Below are 26,472 nucleotides of genomic sequence, written 5' to 3'. Positions count from 1 at the left end.
TGCATCACTTCAACCACCCACGTGATTGAAATGCTGCAGCGATCTAAGAGTTGTGGGACCAGCAAGCTGGGGGACAGCAAAGCATCAGGATTTTTTTAAAGGCCAGGTGGAATCTGGGTCAAGACCTGTGGCTATGATTGGGTGAAGGGGATGATCAGTCTGATTATTTATTTCCCAGATTCATGTCTTAGTCCACCCTTTTCTACAAGATGGTCTCTTTAGATCGTGTCCAGGCTGCCATACCGTGGTACCTAATCCAAACCTAGATGGATGCTCTGCTGCCTGGAGCAGTGAACAATTTGGAGTGCTTATTCTCCATGGCTGTGGAAGGAAAAAAGTGATCATGAAGTCACCTAAGGTTTGTTGTTTGGTTTTTTTTTTTTTTTTAATTAATCAGGCTTTGCTTATTTTTTTTTTCCTTTTTTTTTTTGTGAAAAAAAAAAAGTAAAGCAATGAAACTGGTGAACTTTAAAGACTTGGTGCTACTTGGAGGCGTATGTCTGGGACACCTTTGGCTTCTCTCATGTCTAGAGTAGCAGTATGCCTCCATGATCTGATTCCCTTAAATGGGCTCTTTTTATTTCAAAGCTAGAGGGACAGCAGAGAGAGGGTTATGGGTTCTTCAGGTGTAGGGAGGTGTCATCGGCTGAGTTTCTGGTCATACAGGGCTGTTATTGAGAAGACTGTCTGCCTTCAAGATGCAGAAGAGATAGCAAACTGGTAAAATAAGGAAACATTTTTTCTTCTCCTTCAGTCTCCCTGCAAGTTTTGACTTTTGAGGGCCAAAATTTAGATCTTCACAACTTGTCCCAGATCCCACAGCAAAAAGTAGGGAAGCCCTGGGAGTCAAGTGCTAAGTTCTTGCCTACCACTCCTTACTCCACCAAGCACTGGCAAGAACTGGGATGACTGAATGTCCTAAACAGCTCTTGTCTGGGTGGTTTCAAACATTGCAGAAATGTTTTTGTCCTATGCTAGGCTTCCTCACTTTACATCTTCAGTTGTCCTGGAGGGGTAACCTTCATGGATGTCTGCGAGATTCTAGCTTTCCCATATTAGGGTTCATTTTATTGGTCTTAGCATATTTGTCCTTAATAGCCCATTTCCACACAAAAGGAAATTGAAAGAAAACTCAACAAGCTTGCCTAGATGAGTCTATTATTTAATACTCATGCTGCTTCTTTGTAACTATAATAGCCAATTACTGTTTATAACCGTAGCCATGTCAAGTTATTTACATCAGAACCCACCACCCAAATAAGTTTAAGGAGAATTTATAGATGGAACCTTTCACTTAACTATAAAATTTGCAGAGCTACCATCTGTAGACAGTGCCCCTCGGGATACGAAGAAATTGCTGGGACTGTCTTACCAATAATTCTCAGTTTCTTGGGACGGCAAGAACAGTGTGTATAGATAAAGACAACAAGCTCAGCATGCATTAAACACATTGAGCAATGAAGCTCTTCAGACACGATTGCCCTGCTAGGTTTTTCTGTACTCTCAGTCTTGGGTCACTGTTACATCCAGCTGGAAACATGAAACTCCTCAGGAAATTCGGGGAAGGTTTGGTTTGAGTGCCAGAACACACTGGTACCTAGACACTGCTCAGACAGATTACTGTGACGAGTGCCATACGAATGATGACATTCTTGGATAAAATAAGCCATGAAATAAAAAAGGGATGCTTTATGCAATTTTGAATTGGATCCTGAAATGTCCTGGGAGGTAGCAGAGCAGAAATTAAGACTGAAAGGTGCACCTTGCATACGAACAAAAATATCTTTGTGTTTTCTGGTGCAAACTCCATTCTTTTGTTTTTCAGACGCTGAACTGGATGTGAATGGGATGGCATCAGACCACAATGCTTCCTCCCAGGAGGAATACCTCCCACACTATCTCCAGAAGGAAGACCCCTTTGCATCAAAGCTTTCTAGAGAAGCTGACATCGTAGCTGGGTTTTATTTGACAGTAATCGGTAATGATTTTTTTTAAATTCATCTTTGAAATATGACCATGTCACTGCACCCGTGCAGGCACTCACAAAGAAGGGAGAAGCTGCTGTGCATTAGATGTGTAATTACATATTTCTTCATATTAGAAAGAAAAATCTAGGAGGGAGAGGAGATAATGTGTTAGAAATATTATGTCAGAAGTGTCAACAGCTGGTATCGACAAACAGCGCTGCTCCAGGGAGCCAAAACTGCCTGGTAGTAGACCTTCCAGCAAAAAGTGAAGAAATACTCAATCTTTTTTTTCTACTGATAGGTTACTGGCTTGCAGTTTAATCCTTCCCAATCAGAACTGGCTTTTGCCCTTATGCCATGTGGGTTTTATGGCCTGTTTTCAAAACCTCTCTCATGTGCCTACGCAGCAGAGAACATCCTCAGATGTGCTGATTTGTGTCTTGCTCAGCTCCTGGCATCAGCTGTCCTCTGTTACATATTACATTGAACAATTTTTTCTGCCTGACACCCTCTCCTCCTTTTTTTTTTTTTTTTTTTTCTTTTCCAGAGTCTTTTACCACGTGCAAGCTGTGCAAGCAGAATAAATGCATTTATTTATTGGTTAGTGCACACAGATGATGACAGCTGGGACTGATTTTTACATTGAGTATTCGTATCCAAAAAGTTGTCATTCAGCCGGGAAATACTGGACTCCATTGCTCTCAGGGATAAACTGGTCCTTCTTCTTGATGATTTATCTTTCCTTTATGGAGCTGGGCAGGGTTATGTCTTTTTGTGTCAATAATTTTGCTCTCAACTACTTGAGCTTCTAACTGTGGTCTCAACATTTACACTTCTTTCCATGGTTTAGGTTGCCTTGTTTCGTGGCTTTAGTCGATGCATTTTTCTCAACTATTTTCTCAGTAAAGCTAAGCCAAGGTCATGTAACTGTGCTACACCAAACTGGGCTCTGGGTGTCAGACAGCTGAATATAGGGTAAAGTGTATTCCTTGATGTTTATTATGGATTTGGTTCATTCTCTTGTTCAATCAGTTCTGCACAAAGTACAAAGATCTTTCAGTCCTACCTTCATGTTTCTCATTCACTATGTTCCCACTCTCTCTTACTGCCTTTCCCCTGACTGATCCGAGTAATCTAATTTTTTCTGCCATGGAGGTCTCACAAAGTCTTGAATAACACTTATTCCTCGTTTGTCTTCTGCTTATATCTTTATTGAGAAGTTCAGAGCAGCAGAGACGGCAGGTGAAGCTGTATCCCTGTGCTGCTCTTGGTATTCATGCATCATTTTGCATGTATCCTCGCTTTTCGCATATATATTTTTTTTCTGCTGCTATGCAGACAGACATCTTCACTGAACTGTCCAAAACAACCCCCCTTCAGGTCTTTTTTCACTCAGTTAAGCACATTCAGCTTTAATCCCAGGAAATATGTCTGAGGAGCTGAAATGAATCCTCCCAATGTAGGCTGTGTTGTCTTGTTATTTTGGCTGTGGTCGGTATAGATTTATCCAGTTCCGAAGAAATATACTTGCCAGGTGTGAAACATCTTGAAAAAACATAGATATAATCAAATTAAGGCAAGGAAAAGAAGTAATCTATTTCCAGTGAAGAAACAAACCCTAACCATGTCAAGTACAGACTTACATGAGCAGTGTGAAGAAACTGAAATTATAGTTTATAATATAATATAATTTTTTTCTAATTTTTGACTTATCAGTAAGGTAGCCACCTTCCCAGCGTTGTGGACTGGACATCAAACAGCTTGTGATGGACTTATTGCACCCAGTGGCCAGGAAAGTTCAAGCCATAGCTCTGCTGTACACATGTGTAGCTCTGCTTCAGAAATCACACCCTGTTTTTTGCTCTGGGGTTAACTTATTTTCATGTGTTTGGTTTGCATTGCATCTTACTTGGTTAATTACTTTACCCTTATGGTCATTACACACCCCAGCAGCAGCTTTCATTAGAGCCAAGTATGCTTTTCCCATATGCACAGAAATGCTATATTTGCATCTTCCTTGGACTTACATCTGTCGCATAAAATACCGCTGGTATCCTGCACAGATATTTTCAATTCCTTTTAGCAATCACTGCAGTGATTCAGTTGGTCAGTTGTGCTCTCAGCCATTTCAGCAACAGCAACTGGTTTCATGCTTTCTGGACCAAGACAGCAGTGTTTCAGAAACTGCATACAATACAGTAATGGATATTAATTTGCCAGAGGCTGAGAGAAGTGCAGAAGCCCTCCTTTTTATGGGGACTTGTGTGAAGAAGGAGAATGTTACACTTTTTACCGGTAAAGTAGAGTTACACCTCAGAGCTCAGCCACTAAGAGATGGAATTAAACAAAACTGGTGGAAGGAGCAAAGTCAGGTCTTCTTCTGTGCTTGTGAATAGGTGGGGTGAAGTAGTCTTTAAATAATTTTTTTTTAAAAAGAGAAAAAGAAGCCTTTGCCTGGGCTAATGCTTCACATGTGAGTAGTGTCTTACAAGACCGGGTAAGCTTACTGTGTTGGAGACGCCACCATTAGCTCCTGCTGATGTGCAGATCCGTATTTTATTACCCATTCATGTTTAGGTGGATAGCACATTTTCATAATATGAGAAGTTAGAAGGAAATTAATCTGTGTTGTTCCCGGGTAAATATCTTGACTTGTTATTTTTACTTTCTGAAAAAAAAAAAAAATCCAAAATTTTCTTTTCCACTAAGCTGATTTCTGACAGTCCAAAGTACACACGTATTTGTTGGGACATGAAGCACTGCCATGCAGAAGTTTCCAGTGGTAGATAGTGGATGTTGAGGGAGTGGAGCAGGAAGTCTAGCTCTGTGATCTGTTCTCTGACATCAAATTGCACACAACAGGTTTGCTGAGGCTGTGAATTTGCTTTAATTGGCAGCTTTATAGTTAATCATGGCTCCCAGGTATCCAAAATAGCAAGTAAATCAATGTGCTCAGATAGCTCTTGGGCACAGTTGTATCTCAGGGTAACTGCAGTATACCAGGCTTACTTTGTAAACTGTGGAACCTGCAGAAGATGGAAAACCGAGCTGGAGCATTCAGCTCCTATACCCAATGAGGGGATCTCTATAGTTTTTTATTATAACTTGTGTTTCAGACCACACCTGTCCATGCCACCTTCTGCCACCAAACTGTGTTCCCTACTCCTTTGCAGATCCCTTCCAAGAAGCAGTGGTCCCTCTCGAGGATGCGCTGTGTGGACATCCTGATTGCTGTTGGGCATCTTTTTGTACTTGAGGCATGAAAGATGCAAATGAGTTTAGAATGTATTCCAAAAAGGGGAAGAAGCTGCACAATGAGCGAACAAGGCTGGGATCCTATCAGGAATCACAGCAGAGCCTTTAGGGTCAGGATGGCTGTGCAACTGAATTATTATTGCACCTTTCACTGCAGGTTGGCTCTTCCTCTGTAGGCAGAATTTTTTTAGTTATCACATCCTTGGCTCTCTGCATGTCTTTATCTAACAGTGTTACAGTGCCATGGACAGTTGTGCCCTGAGCTGTTCGCTTATGGAAAAGAGCCCTTTTTTGTATCTGAAGAGTCTTTTTTTCTCCTTTTTCCAACTCTGGGCTTTCCCCAGGCACACACTCTGCCAGCACCTACCGGGGTTGGGAGCTTACACCAGCAAGGAGTTCAGATAGCTGTTAGGAAAATCTTTTTAATAGTAGGAAAAATGAAGCATTATATGGCACATCTAGGGAAGTTACAAAGTTTCTGTCACCAAGGAGCTAAAAATAATTCAGATAGGCAATTGTCAGATGCAGGTATAGACAAAAGGCCACTTAAATTATCACTGGACCCCTTCCAGCTGTAGGATCAGGAGGTCAGATCTCTGAAATATTGCTACTAATAATGAGCGGTTGCTTCAGAGGTATTGAAAGGTATTTCAAAGTAGATGCTGGCATACTAGATATCCTACATATCACTAGAGAGAAAATGGCATTAAGAGAGAAAAGGATTAAGATATATGAAAAATGCTCAGCAACACTGGGAGTCATTCACTTAGCTGCAAGGAAGAAAAGAATTCGTATGAATACCTGTGTCTACTTATAATTCAGATCAAATTTTCAGAGCCATAAGAATAGGATGTTCTTTAAATTTCATTCACCAAGGATCAATCAATTTTGCTGAGAAAACCTAAAAATAAATGAAAAGCCAGCTTCTGTCCTGTTTATTTTTTTTAAATAATACAGAAACCAATACTGTCAGTATAAAAATAAAACATGTTTCCAGTTAGATAAGTGTTGCATTTATTACTGAAAAAAATTAAAATATAAATATTTTTCTCCTGAGTTTGGTAAACTTTCAGTTCCACAGAGACTTGTGTTTCTTGAGAAATAGTCTGGTATTAGCCTCTGGGAACAATTTTTCTCCTTGTCTCGTGGATGTCCCCAAGCTGGGTTTCTCAGATCTGTGAGGACATGGGACCCTTGCAAGGGGATCGTTGCATTGATGGACCAGAGGAAATACTCATTTAATTCCTGAGGTCTTGTCTCCCAACAGACTCTGATGAAAGTATGAGGTGTTCAAAGGTACAATATTCGGAGAAGGTGAATGGGGGGGGGCTTCTGGGGTCTTTTTGAAACATGGGATCTGGCCGAGTGTGCACCTTGTGTAGGAAGGCAGCACAAAGAGTGAATTTTCTGCCTCATTGACAGAGGAAAGTTGGGTTATTTCTGACTTTTTTATAGTGGTGTCAAGTGTTGGCCCTGGCCAGCAGCCAAGCACCCATGGCAGCCGCTTGCTTACTGTCCTTGCGGTGGGATGGAGAGGAAGTAGGAAGAGCAAAAGCGACGAAGATAGAGACAGGGTGGAGATAAAGACAGGGAGGTCAATCACCAAAGAAAAATTCGTTGCAGGGCAAAACAGATTCATTGTGGGGAATATAACTTACTCAAAAACATTTAATTACTGATTTGGGTATTGGGAAACAATTTAATGAACATTAAATATATAAGGAACACACCTTTCCGCCACTGTTCCCAGACTGAACTTCACTCCTGACAGCTCTCCTTCCCCCTCGTTATGGCCACAGGTCCCTTTGGAGAGACAATGGTGGCAGGAGGTTGAGGTCTCTGCCACTCTTTGCTCCTCACTCTTCTGCATCTTCCTCCTTCTTGCTCATCTACGATCTCTGCTCTGGCATGGGGCCCCCGTGGGCCGTGGGTCCTTCAGGGTGTTCACCTTTGGGGGTGACTCTTGTTTCCTCAAATGGACATAGTGTTCTGTCCTGTGTTTCCAGTGCAGAATGCTCACTCCCAGCTCAAACTCTTTCAAACATGATCTTTAAGGTTCCTTCCAACCCTAACCATTCTATGATTCTATGAGTTACTGAAGAAACTGTTTTCTTTAAGGGAACTGGAAACTCTGTGATTTTTGATACCAGTGCGATTAGCTCCATGGGTGATTAACCGCTTGCAGGGTTGGTCCCTGCGGGTCCTTTGAGGATGATAAGGCAAAAAAAGATGCCAACCAATATGAACAGGATCCTTCCTTGTGCACTGAATTCCAGCTGGAAGCTAAAATCAGACATATTTTATCATTTTTCTTTCTTATTATGACAGAAATATTTTTGATTGTAAAATTTATGATGTGCTATTAATATAAATAACATATTTTAGAAATGTGTTCCTCAACCTCTGATTATAGTGCATAATAAAATAAAATGCAATGCCCTGCTGCATTTGTTGTGGGAGGGAAATGTCTGCAGTAGACGTCTCCATGAGCTGCATAATGAGGATGAGATGATCATGGTTCACAGTAAAATGTCTAGCCTTGGGACCACAGGTTTAGGCTGAAAATATCAGAGAATTTCACAAGGAAAATGGGATATTGCTCTTTTTTGAGGAGAATTCTAATTTAATTTTTTTTTTTTTTTCCCCTAGGGATTCTTTCAACTCTGGGAAATGGGTATGTTATTTTTATGTCCTCAAAGCGAAAAAAGAAGTTGCGACCTGCTGAGATAATGACTGTTAATTTAGCTGTTTGTGATCTAGGAATTTCAGGTAATTTCATGCCTTATATTCACCCATTTTTACTATCACACCGTTCTTTCTGGCAGCAACAAGAGACAGTCCTCTGGAACTCACAGGGAGCCCCAAATGTTTTTTGCTCTGTTATTTGCATATAAATAAGAGAGAAGGACAGAAAAATCCATTCCTGAACAACTTGATGGAAAGAAATGAAAAAGTATAGAGGTAAAAAATAGGGTTAGATTTATCAATCAGGCAAAACTCCTGTTCACACCAGCACTGGGCAGGCCTTCAAAGACAGCTCCCATGTGCATCCTGGCACAACAACCGCAAAATAGCTCACTATTACGGTTGAAGAAAACAATGTTTCCTTGCTGTAGGGTGCAACAGAATGGTTGCAGATACCTAAAAAATACATATTTAGTCAAATATGACTGGAGAAGAGGATGAGAGGAAGGAATTGGAAGATGCCAGTTGTCATCAGCCTATCAAAGCTAATAATTTTCTCTCTAGTGACCATCCTCTTTTATCTGTGGGTCAGGAAAATAAGCATTTGTGCCAATCTATAGAATAAGAGCAACATCAGCCAACTGGAGGGATTTTTATTTTGACCTCACAGCCTGGATGCCCTGGCATGAGAGGAGGGAGCTTTGGAAAGGTTTACACAAAGTTGCAGAGTCCAAAGTCTTTGGAGATCATTCTTCTGTCTCTAGTCATGAGACTCATTCAGCTGCTTATGGCTACGTGCAAATGCAGGGGGAGGACTGGTCCTCCTTTAGAAAAGGATATTTTGGATGTCAGACAATCCAATGAGTATAGGGGCTTGATGTGACGTGGCCGAATACGGCATCTCCCCAGAGCAATGTAAATGAGAGTGTGTTCCCATGCCCCCAAAGTCATCTGTCCCCTATGTGTGGCACACACCGGGACCCCTGCCCCCGGCCCCAGCGCACCCTTTTCCTGCCCTTGTTTCTGCCAAATGCTTTAGCCCTCATCCAAATGCTTAAAATAGCACTGAGCAACAGAAAATTATGGCTCCCAGCCTCCCAGAACCAAAGCTCATTGTGCTCTCACTGCACACGGCCGAGGAGCTGCTCAGCCCCTCAGGAATTTTGATGCCTCTTGGTGATCAGTAAATGTGAATTTCTGAAGGACATACGAATTCAGAAGAAGAAAGGTGTTAGTATAAATATCTCTGCTCTGCCACCGCACAAATAAAACCCAATGATTTCTTTGTCATACGTGCCATGGAGACGCTATTTCCATCTTGCAGCACTTAGAAGTGAAAAAAAAAAAAAAAAAAAAAAAGAGCAGTTTTTGCCTCTTCTGTGATGCTCCTGTCTCCTTTGTGTCCAAGACTCTGTCTTATTTTATAAGGCTCATACCTGACTCCAACGAGAGTTACTCCAGTGAGACAGAGTGTTTCAGGAGAATTTCTGTAGCTATTTATTTGGAACGTAAACGGATATCTCCTACCCATATAGGCTGTATGTCCCAACCAGACAAACTACAGCTTGTTTGGGAGCACTCTTAGCATGAGGGCTGCTAGTTTCTCTCTTAAGCTCTGTCACTAACAAACCACTTTGTCACCTTGTCTTCCATGGCGATCTCAATCTATCTGTGTGGTTAAATTTTGTACCTGAAAATAATTGTGATTGGCACAGCCAGGGGTGCTTTCCTTTTTTTTTTTTTTTTTTTTGTTAATGGAAGATTTTGACTCAAGAAATGTTATGTGTTCTGCCTGCTGGACTGATTGGAGTGAAGATGGGACTTTTTCCAAAATCTTCGTATTTCATGGACTTGTCTTGGCACCGTGTTCAAGAAACAGGTTCTGGCATCCTGCAAGTTCTGGCTTCTTGCAAATTTCCACAGGGTGGCACCAGCCGCTTGTTCAAAACTGCATCAGGCTCATTTTGCACTGATACCACGCTCCGCTCCGTGTCCTGTGCTGCTGAAGACAAATTTGATTTTGTGCAAACAAATGTTTTGGCCTTTAGAGCTGGCAATGATTTACACCAGTAAAGTTTCTGACACACCATATATCCTAGACCTTGCCATATTTCATGTTTTTCCTGAAGCCTGAATCACTGGGGTGAGCTTTTCCTTGAAAACTGAAATATATTTATTCTGCTTAGAGAAAAGCACGTAATACAGTGACCTGAGCACAACTTTCAGGCAGAAGCAGAGTTTTCCTTACAGGCTTAGGCTCCAGGAAAAGTATCCTAAAATATCTTGTTTAAAAATAAGCCTCATTTTGAAAGATTTTCAGTTATGATGCTTTTGGCACAGAAAACGGAGCAAAGGCCATTTTCTGTAAGATTTTGTTTTGGTAGAAATGTTTTAATTTTCTGTTGAGAATGAAAATGGAATGTTTAGTTTTGCATAAGTTTGATCTGAAATGAAAGTTTCGGGAACAATCCAAAATATTTTTTTACAGATCACTTCAACAAAATGGGGATTTTGTCTTGACTTCTATGAATAGGTTACCTTGTGGGAATTACAGTTTGCAAGACCATTTCTGCCTTCTTTACAAACCAATTCATGGAGCTGCCATGACATTACAGACAGTGCAGTTCAGAGAGGAAAACTAGCCCAGGGCAGCTGAGATACTTTCAGCAATTTGAGGTGCTGTGGCAGCTCCTGTGCAGGAAGGAACACAGTCACAGGAAGGTGGAGTTCAATATTTAATGTCATGTCAATGTTGCAGTTGAACTGTTCAGGCCTTGGAACATTTTGGATCAGTCTGGTAAGTAGAAATGAAGGATTTGGAAAACATGATGATGTTCCTAGGTTGTAAATTTTCGAGTTTTGTGTTCCATTAAAGTTGATTTTTTTTTTTGTTTTGTCCAGTTTGAGACAAAAAATAAAAAATCAGGAGGTGGAGATTTCCAACTAGATAATTACTATTTCCAAGCTTTCTCATTTTTGTTGTATTTACAAAGGCTATGAATAATGTTAATCTGTTTTAAGATGAAAACAGAACAACGTATGACCTAACTTCCCTTCTTCCATTATGTACCACACAGTTTTACAAATGGAGAAATGGGCTAAGGTGCCACTAGGGCAAATTATCCAAAATAGTTAGGTGTTTCCCTCCTGTTTGGGATGCTTAAAACTCTTTAATATCTCTGGTCAGGTGACTTGCTGAGAGTCACCAAGGAAGAGTGTGGTATGAACAGGAGTTGAAACAACTTCTGCAGCTCAAATCTGTGCTGCAACCATGGCACCATCTTCCTTTCTGACCTAACACGTTCTCACTGTAGGTGTCTTACTGTTGGGCCTTGGTGGGTTTGCAGAAGTCCTCTTTGAAGGCAAATTTCTTTATCCTGTGTTTGAAGACGTTCAGTTATAGGGGTGTAGCCTAACTAGATCTGTACCTGTTTCAAGCCTGGACTAACCCGTCACCCGTACTGTCTACATACTGGAGTGTGTTTGCACGTGGACTTAGCACATATGCTGACGTTTTCATGATGGGAAGAGCTGACACATGCTCAGTGCCAGAGTATGGGTTTACTTCTGGTTCATGTGGTCTGTAGTAAAGTGGGAGGTGTCCCTGCCCACGGCAGGTGGATTGGAACTGGATGATCTTTAGGGTCCCTTCCAACCCAAACCGTTCTATGATTCTATGCTGCAGGCTCAGCTCATCCTACCACAGTGTAGGTGCTATGGAATCTAGCTACAGCTGTCCAGTGGCTGAGTCTAGTGGATGGAGGGCACGCAAGTCACCACAACTGCTGTGCCTGAAGCCCTCTCTCCGCTTTTCAGAGCATTTTTACTGGTATTAGCTTTGGATGAAGAGGAGGGTTTGTTTTGCTGGAAAAGGGTGATTTTACCAGTGATCAGTCAACTGATGTTCTTCTCTCGTTTTGAAGTTGTAGGAAAACCCTTTAGTATCATTTCCTTCTTTTCTCACCGCTGGGTGTTTGGATGGATGGGCTGCCGCTGGTATGGATGGGCTGGTTTCTTCTTTGGCTGTGGGAGCCTTATTACCATGACAGCTGTCAGCCTGGATAGATACCTAAAAATCTGCCACTTGTCTTACGGTAAGAAAGTAAACTATATTAAATGACTATAGAAAAACTACATTAAGTGATACAGTTTTCTAGACTGAAATAATACTTAAGGTCTTCAAAATGCTTTTTTTTATATATAGAGGGGAATGCACAGGTAAGAGAAACATATTTGTATGCCCCAAGTAATCCCAGATAAATTTGTATTGCTGGACATAACACCTTTGCTGTTTTCTCTCTGCTGTCTGTGTGAACCACAAGTTTTAGTAATCTCTCACACATAAATAAATTTGTGTCTATCAAGGCCTATTGACATTAACATATTCAAGTATTGCACATCTTGCCAGGTCTTATGGCCCGACATACAAAAGTATTCCTTATTAGATATCTAAATTCCTTTAAGATATGTGGCAAGCTATTGAAAACATCTAAAAGATTTGGATGTGCAGTAGGTCATAATAAATGTGATATCATCTCTCTAATATGGAGATGGAAGCTGAGCGGATGAAATGAATTTAGCAATGAAAGGTATTATCACCATATCCATCAAGATCTCATCTCTCTTGAGTATTATGTGCTTCATTCTTTCCAGTTAAAAGATGTTGTTGCAGTTTAGAAAAGATGTTTTTCTTGCATTGGAAGGGACTAACTCCTCAACAAAACACTGGGAATACTCAAGGTGACTTTACATATAAGAAAAACCTTGTCCTTGACTTGAGGGACATACAACGGATCTCTTAACTGATGTTAAGTTACAAGAAATGTTTGCAGCTAGGAAGTGTAAGTAAGTTGGTCTATCCAATAACTGAGTGTGCTGTCAATTAAAAACCTTGGTACTGCACGAAGATCTGCTATCATAGATCCTGTCATGTCCATGCTTTTTCTTGAAATTTGAGTGCAGGGAAGGTCTCCTTAGCTGGGTTTTAAGTACACCATTCACATTAAGCAGGATTTCAGTTCTTTCTATAAACGTCTTATCAAAATAATTCGCTGGCAACCCAACTCGTAGCCAATTTTTCACAGACTTGGTGAGCTGAAGTAAATGTGTCATGGCCAGCTGCACTCGTGCCCTGAGCTCTGGTATTCAGTATGACACCTTAGTTCAAGAGAGGCAAAATGCTTCAAAGCCTTTTTTTCTCAAGGGCTATCTGGTCATCGTTGTCCATACAAAATTATGGAAAGCAATAAACACATTTAGCATGTTCAGTCTGGGTGGTTAATGGAGCCATTTTCTGCATGCGACCTAAATCAGTCATCAGGAACCGGGAGCACCTGGCTATGTACCTAAATCTTCATTTTACTCCAAAAGCAGAAACTGGTTTTTTTTGGTTTTGGATTTTTTGGAGTCTTTTTTTTTGGTAGTAGGTTGTTATGACTTGACAATAGCTGTGAAAATAATGTTGCTCTTTAAGTACTCAAGCTATTTTTGCTTTGATTTTCTGCACCTGAACAAACACAGCAATCTATATTTCTGTCTCTCAGCCATTGTGCTCGAGTACATAATTTGTCAATCAGTGTTCATTTTCCTTACAGTGATCTGGAAATGTAAAATCAGCTGAGGAAAGGGCACCGGTCACATCCAAATTACAGTTGTTTCTTTGCTTTGGTTTTGTTTTAAGTCATTCTCAGACCTTGAAGAAAGCTCCTCAGTGTCAGTGGATGGGGAGTGAAAACAGGCTAGATCTTCCAAGGTGGAAGGAGCTGTTATAATACCGCAGTCTGAATTTCTGCATAAATCAAATGCTTTAACTTCTTTCTATATGGATTCAACATGTTGCACATAGGCTTCTAAGCTGAATCTTTTTCTAGCTGAATTAGTGTTGTATGCAAGATGAGTAGAGAGACAATATTCCACTCCACAGCTCAAGCATGCCATTAGCATTTAATAAAACCAATGGACAAGGATCCATGAAAACACCTATTACAAATACTGCTGACCATACGCACATGGTGTTTTACTGTACTGGAAAAGAAAGGTAAGGTAAACATAAATCTTGGATATGTTGTTTCCTCTGCAAAGCCTTGTCTTTCAGTCACTTGGGTTAGTGATTTATGTTGAGAAGTGTCTTGAGATCAAACTTTAGACGGTTAATATGTGACAGGAGGAATAGGAAACAACATCATTTATATCATACAGTTGCAGCGAGTGAAGCCTTCACACTGAGCAATGAAAGGCTGATTTAAACACTCCAGTCCTTCATATGGGTTAAGGCTCCATCTCATCTGACCACACATTATGAATACACCTTTACAGACCACAAAGCAATTTTCATAATTACTAAACAAGATTCCCATGATTGTTGCTGAGCTAGCTCTTTGGATTGCTTTTGTACAGACTCTTCTAGGTTGTAAATCATCACAGCCAAAAGTAGAGATCTGAAATAACGTGGGGTGGAGCCCTCCTTATAAGTGTGCATTTCTCTTCATGTGGTACAATGTATAGAATGGTATGTGCAATTGTGCCAAATACACATGGAACTGAAATTGTAACTCTTGAATTATCTTCCAGGTACCTGGCTTAAGAGACATCATGCATTTATCTGCCTGGCAATAATCTGGGCCTATGCTACGTTCTGGGCTACGGTGCCTTTTGCTGGTGTGGGGAACTATGCCCCCGAGCCATTTGGGACCTCCTGCACTCTGGACTGGTGGCTGGCACAGGCTTCGGTGGCTGGACAGGCTTTTATTCTGAGTATTCTTTTCTTTTGCCTCCTGTTCCCAACTGCGGTGATTGTGTTTTCCTATGTCAAAATAATTTTAAAAGTCAAGTCATCCACCAAAGAGGTTGCTCACTATGATACCAGGATTCAGAACAGCCACATACTTGAAATGAAGCTGACCAAGGTAGGTAGGAAAATTTAACTCAATTTACTTTGTTGGGTTGTAAAAGCAGGCTTGGAGGACTTCAACTATGTGCTCTGCTATGCTGAGCGATACTACATTGCTCTGAAGGTGGTTGTTTTAGTTTTCTCCTCTGTTATTGGCACTTCAGTCCCTGAGACTGTGATTCAGTCTGAAGCTCTGCCACAGTCTTCCCGTGTGTCTTTACACAAGTCACATCATCTCCCTGTGGCCCTGTTCCTCGTCATAAAACTCCTGTTGCCTTCAGTAGCAGACATGAACAATTGTTTTAAAGAGTTCGAGGTGCCCAGGAATTATAACAGAAAAACAGATAAAAAGCAGATTATTGTAGCAGGTTGTCCTGGTTTTGTCTGGGACAGTTAACTTTCCTCATAGTAGCTAGTGTGAGGCTGTGTTTGGATTTGTGCTGAGGGTAAGGCTGATCACATCCTGATGTTTATAGTTGCTGCCAGGACAGTCAAGGACTTTTCAGCTTCTCTGCTGTGCCAGTGTCTGCAGGGGCAGGAGAAGCTGGGAGGGGGGACAGCCCCAATTACTAGCCTAGGATTCGACTTTACGTTTAGGATTGAAACCCAAATTGGCCAATGGTATATTCCATATCCTGCACGGCATGCCCAGTATATAGATGAGGATCTGTCTAAAAGTTTTCTCTCTCTGTGTGTCACCCTTCTCTTGGGGTCATTTCCCTCTTTCTCAAGGTCATCTCTTGCTCTCTCAGTCAGCTCTCAGTCTCTTGGACACTTGGGCTCTTCGTTTTTTTTGGGTTTGTGGCTTCGGGATTCTCCCTGCTTCAGGACTGGTAGCTGGGAATGGGCTGAGCCTTGGTCATGGGGTGGTGAGCAGTATCACTGTGTATCATTCATTGGTAAATTTGTATCTATTACTATCATTATTATGATAATCATTATTTTAAATTTTATTGTAGTTTGGTTATTAACTGTTCTTATCTCAACCCACGAGTCTCTTTTCCCTTTACCCCTTTAATTCTCTCCCCATCCCTGGGATCAGGGAGGATGAGCAAGTGTCTGTGTGGTGTTTGCAGTTGCTAGCTGGGTCAAACAACAACACAGGGAAATAAAACTTTAAACAGACAGCTTTAAACAATCTAAACAGACAGTTTACATTCCTCTGTTAATTAAAATATAAACCAAAGTCACTCCCATGACATTGCAATTGTTTTTATGCACTCAAGTGATAAACTTAATTTTCTATCTCAGACGATATCCTATTTTCCCATTCTGATTGAATCTATTTTCTATTTGGCAAAGGTGGCAGCCATGATCCTTGCTGATACTGGTTATTGCGCCAGGAAATCTCTTGGAATAAAAAATTGTACTGAGCAAAACCAGATTCTTTAGCTGTAAAAGATTCACCAGCCTCTTCAAGCCGTGCCAAGGAGACATGAAGCAACCTTTGCTTGGCTGATCCAATTTTATTACATTTTTACAAAGTTTAACTGAAAGTTATGTAATATACATCGATAAGTGAAGCTATGTTTTAACATACTGGATATTCTCAGCTAGCTACCTGTATGGTCAGTGCTGCCAATACAGCTGGTAAAATTGTCCTTGTCTTTAACTGTACTTGCTTCAGTACGGTACTGTTTTGTGGCTCTTCAGGAGTTTTCCCTTGAAGAACAGTGAAAACTTCTGATTGGAGGTTGCAGATTTATTTTTGACATATTAAAGGGATCGTGTAAAATTTCAGTGTGATCTAAGTTGAAGCACTACTAGTAGTCCCTTCTGTCTCAGATCTACAGTGAAAAACATAATGTCAGGACAGGCTTGGGAGGTGGGCCTGTGCAAACCTCGTGAAGTTCAACAAGGCCAAGTGCAAGGTCCTGCATGTCTGTCTCCTGGGCTGCGGCAAAAGAAGTGTGACCAGCAGGTGATTCTCCCCCTCTGCTCTGCTCTCATGAGACCCCACCTGCAGTGCTTCATTCAGCTCTGGGGCCCCCAATATAAGAAGGACATAGATCTGTTGAAGTGAGTCCAGAGGAGGCCACGAAGATGGTCAGAGGGCTGGAGCACCTCCCGTGTGAGGACAGGCTGACAGAGTTGGGGTTGTTCAGCCTGGAGAAGAGAAGGCTCCAGGGAGACCTTGGAGCAGCTTCCAGTGCTGAAAGGGGGCTACAGGAGAGATGGGGGGAACTCTTGATCAGGGGCTGGAGTGATAGGATGAGGGGTAATGGTTTTAATCTGAGAGATTTAGATTTAGATTTAGATTGGACATTAGGAAGTTTTTTCCTGTGAGGGTGGTGAGGCAGTGTCCCAGGTTGCCCACAGAAGCTGTGGATTCCCCATCCCTGGAGGGGTTCAAGGCCAGGCTGGATGAGGCTTTGAGCAACCTGGGCTAGTGGGAGGTGTCCCTGCCCATGGCAGGGGGGGTGAATCTGGACGACCTTTAAGGTCCCTTCCAACCCAAACCATTCTGTGATTCTGTGATTCTATGATTCTATGATATAAATAGGGAAAATAAGTCTCCATCATAACCCATTTAAATTCACAACACAATTTATAATAAACAGGCTATATTTGAGTTCCTTGGCTCACACACTGTTTCTTCGGTGGCAGACAACAAAAAAAAAAAAAGATAAAAGAACGAAGTTTGCCTGAAAACAATATTGCCATCAAGATGTGGAAACAAAGGCTCCACAAAAGATTACACAATACCAAATGAACTTGTGCTTTCTAATTATTTTTGTTGTAATTTTGCTAATTGCCTTATTCCAAATGAGTGCACATGCACTACTATCAATTTGTATGCAGAATAATAGTCTGTCAATGGCAGAAGTAGAATTAATGGCATATGTTCTTCAGTATGTGCTATTGCATGATGACATTTGAAGATATATCAGTCTGTGACTGAGTACAGACAGGCTGGTTCAGGTAAAGTATAAAAATCACAAATTTTGGACCCAAAGAGTTTTTCTTTAATATTTATACTAAACTTTCCCATGGCTACATTTCCTCAGATTATAAGGAATTCCTCTTTCTCATTTAGCAGCAATGCAATGTAAATGTTTGGTAGAAATTTGCTCTTTAAAACATCTACAGGTTGAAATCCATGCTAAGGGTTAGGAAAAGAAAGCTAGACATCGTACTAGCATTCTCACTCTTCATTAAATTACCAATAGTTTTAATTATGGCTTACTCAGGTAAATACAGTCATTTTTTATCTGCTTTGAGGGTTATACCCAGCAGTTTGACAGCTTCTGCTTTTATTGGATGACTTTATGCTCAGTTTTTCCATATTTGTCTTGAAAGGGATTCAAATGTTTGGCATGTGTCCAGTGGAAGATAGGCCATAGACCCCTCCTGGGTGCAGGCAGAAGATAGACCCAGTTTATCAAAACTCTTCTCCTTCCTCCTGTTACCAGTGGCCATCCTCATGGTTAGGTTATTGGTCCTCCTGGGTTTTGACACCTTCTCTGTGGCACATCAGCCCAGCCAACAAGAGAGGAAGAAGCCCTGCACTAGATCAGGGTGTTGCAATCTCTTTTCTTTTCTTCTTTTCATAATTTTCTTTGCCTTTGCCCCAGTGGCTGGTATTGAGTGATAGAGAGGAAGGAGCTATAGCAGATATAGGCAGGAGTATACCCTCCTAAACAAACCCACCTACAGAGGTAATCAGGGTCCCCCACTTCCATGCACCATCAGGACCTAGTTCATTCCTGAAAACTTCTTCAAAGACTTTGATTTCATGAACTTAGGAATCTGATTTCAAAGGACCTGGAATCTGGAAGATTTACACTTAATAATTCTGTTTTGTTCTGTTTTCCCAGCACATGTCTGCTTCACTCTGGAATGGAAAAGACACTGGGTTTCTTTTTGACAATGTGAGGAATATTTGTCTGTAAGAGATTATAGAAGTGAGAAGCTCCTCAAATAAGCAAGGAAAAAAAAAAAAAAAAAAAAACAGAACAAGGAAAAATCCTATAGGAAATGTTTCTAGTTTAACTTGCATTATTTTCAAAGATCTTACTGAGATTTTCAAAAACTTTCACAGCTCTATGTCATATATTATCCTAAAAAAGAAAGTCTGTATGTTTTGAAAGGACTCACCTCCTTAAATAATTTTAAGTTTAATGTGAAAGAATTATTATTTTCTGACATCTCATTTAGTTTCCTCATGTTTAGCCAGATTTTATAGCATTTTTAAAGGTTTGTGATAACAGACTTATTAACTGCTCCGTGTCAGGTGAAAGCACTAGGTAAAGAGGAATGCATGACAGCTTTTGCCCATATTGTAAATTTATCCGAAGTGAGTTATCATTTTTCTTTTCCATTCTGTGGCATGTTCCCTTGCATTCTGCCTAGCTCTGTGCTGTGCTGTCGGTGTCTAACTCTGCTAGATTAACCTCTTTCTCTCTTTTCCTCTCACAAGGTGGCAATGTTGATCTGCGCAGGGTTCCTCATTGCCTGGATCCCTTATGCGGTGGTCTCTGTGTGGTCAGCCTTCGGACAGCCAGATTCTGTTCCTATCCAGTTTTCAGTGGTACCAACTCTGCTCGCAAAGTCAGCAGCCATGTACAACCCGATTATTTACCAGGTCATTGATTGTAAGTTTGCCTGTTGCCGGTCTGGTGGATTGAAGACACTGCAGAAGAAGAGCTCTTTGAAGAAATCAAGGTAATTTATTCTTTGAGAAGTAAGATATCTTTAAGTACATGATGTTCCAAAAATCATAGAATCATAGAATGGCTTGACCTGGTAGGGACCTTAAAGATCATCCAGTTCCACCCCCTGCCATGGGCAGGGACACCTCCCACCAGCCCAGGTTGCTCAAAGCCTCATCCAGCCTGGCCTTGAACCCCTCCAGGGATGGGGCAAATGTAGCAATATAAGATCTACCAAGAGTCACAGCTCTTTGAATCTCATCTTTAGTTTTCTACCGTGACCTATTCAGGCCATGGAAATTAGTGAAGTGACTCTAGGTGTAAAAAGAAAAGCAGAGAGATGGTTCTTACTTTTAGATCCAGCTGCAACTCCATTGATATAGTTAGAAAAAAGTCCCATTGGTTTTAATGGTTTTTGGATCAGTCCTATTCTCCTGTTCCTTTTCTTTCATATCATCATATGGGACACCTCCAGAAGGTGTTGATGACCTCCATCAACAGGTTGCTCGGAGAAATTGGTGATGCCCCCTCTGCCCAGTCCCTCACGCTGAATGCAAGTTGGCTTTCCTAGGTCTGTGCAGTGATCTGGAATGATGATCTGGAAAAATCACTTCCCTGAATTAGGAACTCAGCTGTCAGCTTGGTATGAACAAAATGATTGTTGTGCTTTCTCCTTCCCGTAGGATGTATACCGTATCCGCACACAGAGACTCCACAGCAGTGAAGGAAACCCAACTGGAAGTGTGAAGGCTTGTGTCCCATACTGCAAATGAAAACCTGATGACAAACAATCCTACTGTCTCAAGTTCCTCTTTCTGTAAATAAATTAAAACACGATGACAGTTTTATTTTACTCCCTAGTCCTATGTACAATGCAGTTCTTTCTGTCTTGGCTAAAATTTTGTGATTAGAGCTGGGCAAATATTTTAAAGTACTCGGAGGAAGAAGAAACATATGTATAATTTTTTTTTTTGTTTGCTTCAGAGCCTTTAAAACATTTTTTTTTTTTTTTTTTTTTTTTTTACACTAACAGAAGTGATAGTTTGGACAATATTTTCCTTCACAGAAAAGGAAGTATTCACAAAGGCCAGTTTTAGTTTGCTAAAGTTAATCTCCCTAGATTGCTACTGCACTCACTGGAGAACTGGAGCATGAGAGATTGGATTCCTTAGAGGACAAACCAGAGCTGGAGCTTTATTTGTCATGGCTTCGAATCACCCGTCGGAGAAACATTAGCCCACTGATTGTACCTTGAGAATATCTCTTCAACTCATGTGCTACAAGCTGTCTTAAAATCACTCTGATTTCAGTCCTTCAATATTCAGATTTTTTTTCTAGTCAAGGCAAAATCAGAAGTGCCACACATACACCTCAAGTGGTCTGTATTTGTGAATGAGAGGGGAAAGGTCTCGCTCAAATGCTAGTTTAATTTAAACAATTTGGAATCATGAATGACTTTCTAACAAAAAAGCAGAACCTGCAGGAATTAAGCCCCATATAAATCAAACTGAGCAAACCAACATCTTTTTACCATTCTCTGGACAAAATTACAATGAAATGTGATGGCAGTAAGCAGACAGGTTTGGCTTCTTGAATGGTAACTGGCTTTTTTTCACCTTGTATTGTACTTCTCACCACTCTTTATAAGATCATTATTTAATACAAAATGACAAATCCTTCCCCAATCTTAAGCATGAAACCAGACTCAAAACTGGTGAATTAATAAGAAAAGTTACAGCATAGCTAACAGAGAAGCCTTTCTCAGATTCAGTTGTGTCCAATTTTTAAACACTGAGGTCTGGAAGGACAAGGATTAAGAACAATTTAGGAGAATGACAGTCTTACTAGAATTAAGCTTGTAAGTTCCTAATATACTCAATAGAAAAGCAATGTGCCTTGAATAGACCTGCAGAGTAAGGCAGCCAAAATGGTTCCACTGGATCTGAGCCATGATTATTCCCGTTCCCTTTTTTGCTTTTTTGGATTTACCTTAAGGTAGAGAGGCATTGCTACAGACCAAAAGTTAGCAGTCCAGTATAAGCAGATTTTTAATGCTTAAAATTATGATTTTGATATTTATCTGTCATTTCTTTGGGATGAATACGATACCACAAAAAATAACTTAGTTGCAAATCAAAGAGTCTCCCACACAGATTTGTGTTGACTATTCATTAAAAAAAAGAGAAAGTTATGAAGGTTAACATTTTCTTCTGAATTGTTCCTTTAAGGAAAGAAAGTTTCAGTTGTTTTCCTGTTTAACAATTAATGGTGCTTTTTATCATACTGTTATTTCACAATTGTGTTTAACATGTATTCCCTGCCATACCAAACTGAACTTCTTTTGTAGCTGAGCTGTAGTGATATTAATCTTGTTTTATACAACCATAAAGACTTAACGTGATCTGATGTTTATTGGCCTCCCATTCTGCAATGCAGAGTTGCTGTTTTCTCAGATGATATTCACACAATGTAGAAGTTCAATTTTGTTGAATTTCTTAAGTAGGAGAAAGTATTGTTTCCTCCTCTGCAATATTTTAGCAAAGGCAATTTGGATAAATACTGGGAGAACTCACAGAGGTACAAGGAGTTGCCATATTACCTATACAATGTTTTGTACTAATTTTTCCTAAGTCCAGTTCTTTCACTTCTATAGACCTGTCAGTATAAGGCAAGTTAGTTTCTTGACTGTGGTTGCAGGTTGCACCCAGGATTTGATCCAGAGCAAAAGGCATTCTTTACAATATTTCCAAAGTTGGTTATGAAGCCGTTAATCTTCCCTCCATTTTTGTTCAACTTTTATTACTTTCTTCATCCAGGCAAACCTTGGTTGGTATCTATAGATGTTTGTCATAACTACGGTCTGATGTAAGGCAGACGTACTTTGACCCTATAAATGCAGATCAGTTGGAGCGGAGCTGCTGGTAAGACCAAAGGAGTTACCCACTAGTCTGGCCAGATTTCAGGGTAGATCAGTTCACAGTTTGCACATGAAACCTTCCTGTAATTTCAATTGAGGAAGCATTTCTCTTTACTTTTTAAAATTATGTACTCTCTTCAATATTGCTGCTGGGTCATCCCAGAAATTGATATATGCTTGTGGTAGGGCTGAATTTTACATTCTTAAAAACTGTAAAATATTTTTAGATTTCACCACAGGGAATTTACTAGATCCCTGCGCTATCTAAGTAGGTCAGAGTTTTAGTGAACTCTAAATATGAACTTCCAGAATCATGATAAACATGTTTCGTATGGTTTATTTAAATATATCTATTTTTTGTTCAGTGCTATAATTATATTTGATTGAAGACACAGTTTTAATGCTACTGAATAGTGTCTTGATCTCTAAGAAATGCTAGGACCCCAATTTGAGCAGGAGCTAGAGACATGTTTATACGGAGCACACGTTTAAGTGAAAGATGTTTTCCTGAATCAAACAAGACATAAACCTTCAAGCATGCAGTACTGTAACTTAAATGCAGAATCTGAACCTAAGAGCTCATGGATCTCATCTGATTCAATGCTAAAAGAGAGCTGGAGCACCTTCTTTGTACACCTGCATAAAGCAGATCATACCATTAGTTCATGCTCTGTTTGGGATCACAGTGGCAGAGGAATAAAGAGCCTTATTATGGATTCAAATTTTCAAGGTCAGCTTTGAATTGAATTGAAGCCTGTAGCCTGAGCATGTGCCATTGATGCTCAGGACGGAGCTTTGTTCTCTCCATGTGTTGAGTCTGATAATTGACGATTATATAAAACTGAGACATATAACCTTGGTCTGAGATAATAAAACAACAGTGGATCTCCCTGTTCAAGAAATCTTTTAAATGTTTTACAGGATTCAAACTTATGGTTTTTTTGTGACCTGAGCTTAGTCAAAGCACCAACAAGGCAAAACCTACTCAGTGTGATGAATGAGTAAGGAATACAACTCTGAAGGAAGACTTCTTTATTGCATTTTCAATATGTCAGCCTCCTTGTTATATTAAGAAAGCTCCTCGTTTTATGTATTAACATTAAACCACGTGTTTTTCAATGAAAATAGTGCCATCAAAAATAATAGCTATAAATGAGAATCTTTTGTTATGTGTCCTATGTGCACTTTCAGACTGAGCTGCCAAGAAGCAAAATATTATCTGAATTCACTGTCAGTGGCTTGAAGAAAATAATTGCCACAGGTTAAGTCTGCATTTAGCTAATGAGCTTACCCAGACAGTAAGATTGTTCCAGTGAGATTAAGCCACTACTCTGTGTTTTAAGGTTGCAGATAGTGAAATTATGTGATATGGAGGCTTTTAGTTTGGTCATTTTCAGTCATAGATGAAGAATGCCTATAAACCATCTTATACAGCCTTGGAAATCTGTTGACAATGTAGAGCTGTCAAGATTTACAATGGTTGAAGAGACACTTGAAAGAGGGGAATTAAGCAAACTTTTATGTCAGAAAAACTTGAAAAAAGTAAAGCACTAAAAGTGAAAGTTATGGCTGTGAGCTTTTGGAAGACAATAAAGAGTGTTTGTCTGTGCAGGTGAATTTTGCTGCAAAATTTACTCCTACACCTGTAATAATAAAGAAAAACACCCAACCCAACAAGTTGCTTGTTAAAAATATTTATGGCCTACAGCACAAGATCACAGCCAGAAGATTTGTGGCTTTATGGCATCCAAAGGGACAGAAAATTGATGAGTCTTCATATAAAGGGAGTATGATTAATGAATTGACAGGTACAATGCTAGTGAATTGGATTCTTTAATGGAACTTCTCTCTTGGATGACAGTGCATGGACAATGGCTTTTGGAGGATGTCCCACCTCCAGCATGCAGGGTGATCTTAGTCATGAAAATAAATCTGAATTGCTTTTCACTGACTAAGCACTTAGTTATTCGGTAATTCTACATTCTTTATTTTATGACTGTGTTTCTACCTCTTCTTCCAAGTAGGGAAATTTCAGACACATCAGTCTGCATCCCTGAGGAAAGCTCCTCTGACATCTTTGTAGCTACATTTCCCAGCTCAGGATGTTCCCAGATGAGTCTTGCCCTGGGTAGGAAGTTCTCAATAAATAACCTTCACTGCAACACCCATTTTTCTCCCTCCCCTCTCCCAGGACAGATGGATGATTGGCTCATTTCCTCCACATCTACATCTTTCAAAATTACACAAGACTTTGTAGTTCTTCAGTCCCAAGGAAGAATATTTATCCACCTGAAACTAGATTTTTTTGGGGAGCTGTTGCTGAATGAGAGTGCTGCAATGAAGGGAAGAGGCCTTTATTATCATTACCGTGTTTATATATGTTCTTGAGCCATTGTGTGTCACATACTGACCTTGCTCTATTTACATGCTTTGCTTTTCAGAATCACTTGTATTTCCCACACAGTGCATACAGTGGTCAGGCCATTTTTGTAACTGTCCAGCATGTTCTTCACTACCCCAGTTATGCCTCTGTTTCACTTTGTACCTAGTCTTGGACCCGTAGGTCAGAACAAAATATTTTGAAGTACAAGGCTTACTTACAGGGGTTCATGCTTTCATTACTTCTGAACTGAAAGGATTATTCACTAATAATGTATGATGAGCCTCTATCAGTCACTGACTAGTTTTGAGTCTCAAGTGGGTACAGAAGAGAATTGCCACCTCGTTTGTTAGATACCTGTTCTAGGAGAGACATTCATATCAAATCAGGTAATTGTGCAACATCTGGATGAAAGCTACTAATAAATAGCAAAGGTTTAGTAGGTTTCCTGAGTCAGGAAGATAGACTGTTGGTCTGTATTTTGGACTAGCATCTAAAAGGAATTTGGGGAATAGATCTCTTAATCATTGCCTAAAATGACAAAGAAATTTTTAAAGTATCAAGTAAACAGTGCACTGACCAAAACCTGACTGCTGCACAGAACATATTACAGTCATAGATGGTGGATACTGTATGTGGTATAGTATAAATTTAAAATTATGAATAATGTTTACATTGCATCAAGCATAATCCTACATTAGTGAAAATATTAAACATTTAGAGATTAGGTATATCTAGAAAATAGATCTGAAAATAGAGATGTGAAGGTCTTTTTGGTTTGTAAAAAGGCTATACAGAGGCTGGTGTGAAAGTTTTGTTCTTTCTGCACAAATCTTGCAGAACATATTAAGAAAGGGATCTTACCCTAGAGTTTTGCATTGATGGAAGCAACTTGCAACCTAAACCTGTTCCTCTGAAGCATCTGAACATCCTTGAGCCATTGTCTTAGGTTTATCCGTGTGTAGAGAACCTGCCTGTCTGCCTGCATTTCTGGTGCTAAGAAAAGCTTCAGAATAAACTAAAGGAGAGCGTAACAGGGAAGAAAAAAGTGATTGTGTATAAAAAATGGAAGGTAAGAAGAGAAGATGACAGGGTTAAGAGAAGTAGCCTAGAAGACACAAGGTCTGAGAGTAAATTGTATCAGTCTATAAGTAGGTTTAAAGCAATAACAATGTGAAGCAAGGAAGAGAATTATTCACAGTTTCAGAAGGTGATAGAAAGCAAAACTGGAAGCTAAGGCAGGAAAAGCTGAGATGAGGCTCTCTGAAGTAGAGGAACCATCAGGGTTTGGAAGAGATCTCAAAGGGAGAAGTTAAGGCATGACTTATCAGATGTTTAAGAACAGATTAGCTAATCCACTAGCAAAATTATTTACAACTGGAAATATTTCTAAATGGTTATTTTTAGTCCTGATATCTGATTTTCTGAAAAATTTCCTAATTTAAATGTTGGTAGTATCTCACCTTAGGACCTATTTTATTTGCTGGGGAAATAAGTGCTGACCTTGCTGCATGGACAGATAGATTGTATACCTTGAAACCTGCTTCAAAAGACATGTAATACAGTGAAAATCCACTTCTGATGAAGTTGTTTCAAAATTCGAAGTTGGTGCAATGCAGTGGCATGTAGAGATGCCAAGTTAAACTTTGTTATGAAAGCAGTAGCTTTGCTTTCTCAGTTATTAGATTAGCTTTCCAGAGAGGTAACATTTTGCAACACTTGCAGTT

At 40.1% G+C, this 26,472-nt stretch overlaps 1 protein-coding gene across 1 annotated transcript; it reads left to right on the top strand.

The window, feature by feature from the left end:
• The first annotated feature begins 1,819 nt into the window (after positions 1 to 1,819).
• OPN5 (opsin 5) lies at positions 1,820 to 20,228 on the top strand. Its single transcript, XM_010086910.1, has 6 exons — positions 1,820 to 1,978; positions 7,872 to 7,991; positions 11,831 to 12,001; positions 14,478 to 14,812; positions 19,217 to 19,461; positions 20,132 to 20,228. The coding sequence occupies exons 1-6, from the start codon at positions 1,849 to 1,851 to the stop codon at positions 20,193 to 20,195; spliced, it is 1,065 nt and encodes a 354-aa protein (XP_010085212.1). The 5' UTR covers positions 1,820 to 1,848; the 3' UTR covers positions 20,196 to 20,228.
• The last annotated feature ends 6,244 nt before the right edge of the window (positions 20,229 to 26,472 follow it).

This window comes from Pterocles gutturalis, unplaced genomic scaffold (assembly GCF_000699245.1).
Source record: "Pterocles gutturalis isolate BGI_N339 unplaced genomic scaffold, ASM69924v1 scaffold10601, whole genome shotgun sequence".
In the NCBI taxonomy this organism is placed as follows: Eukaryota; Metazoa; Chordata; class Aves; order Pterocliformes; family Pteroclidae; genus Pterocles; species Pterocles gutturalis.
The sequence above is the reverse complement of the archived record's forward strand: the minus strand, read 5'-3'. Positions and strand labels throughout refer to the sequence as shown.

What these genes read in the sequence shown, in the direction of transcription:
- OPN5 (XM_010086910.1), top strand. Translation starts at nt 1,849, where the DNA reads ATGGCATCAGACCACAATGCTTCCTCCCAGGAGGAATACCTCCCACAC. An exon ending in GTTTTATTTGACAGTAATCG is followed by an intron (nt 1,979 to 7,871) that starts GTAATGATTTTT and finishes TTTTTCCCCTAG; the next exon opens with GGATTCTTTCAACTCTGGGA. An exon ending in AATCTGCCACTTGTCTTACG is followed by an intron (nt 12,002 to 14,477) that starts GTAAGAAAGTAA and finishes ATTATCTTCCAG; the next exon opens with GTACCTGGCTTAAGAGACAT.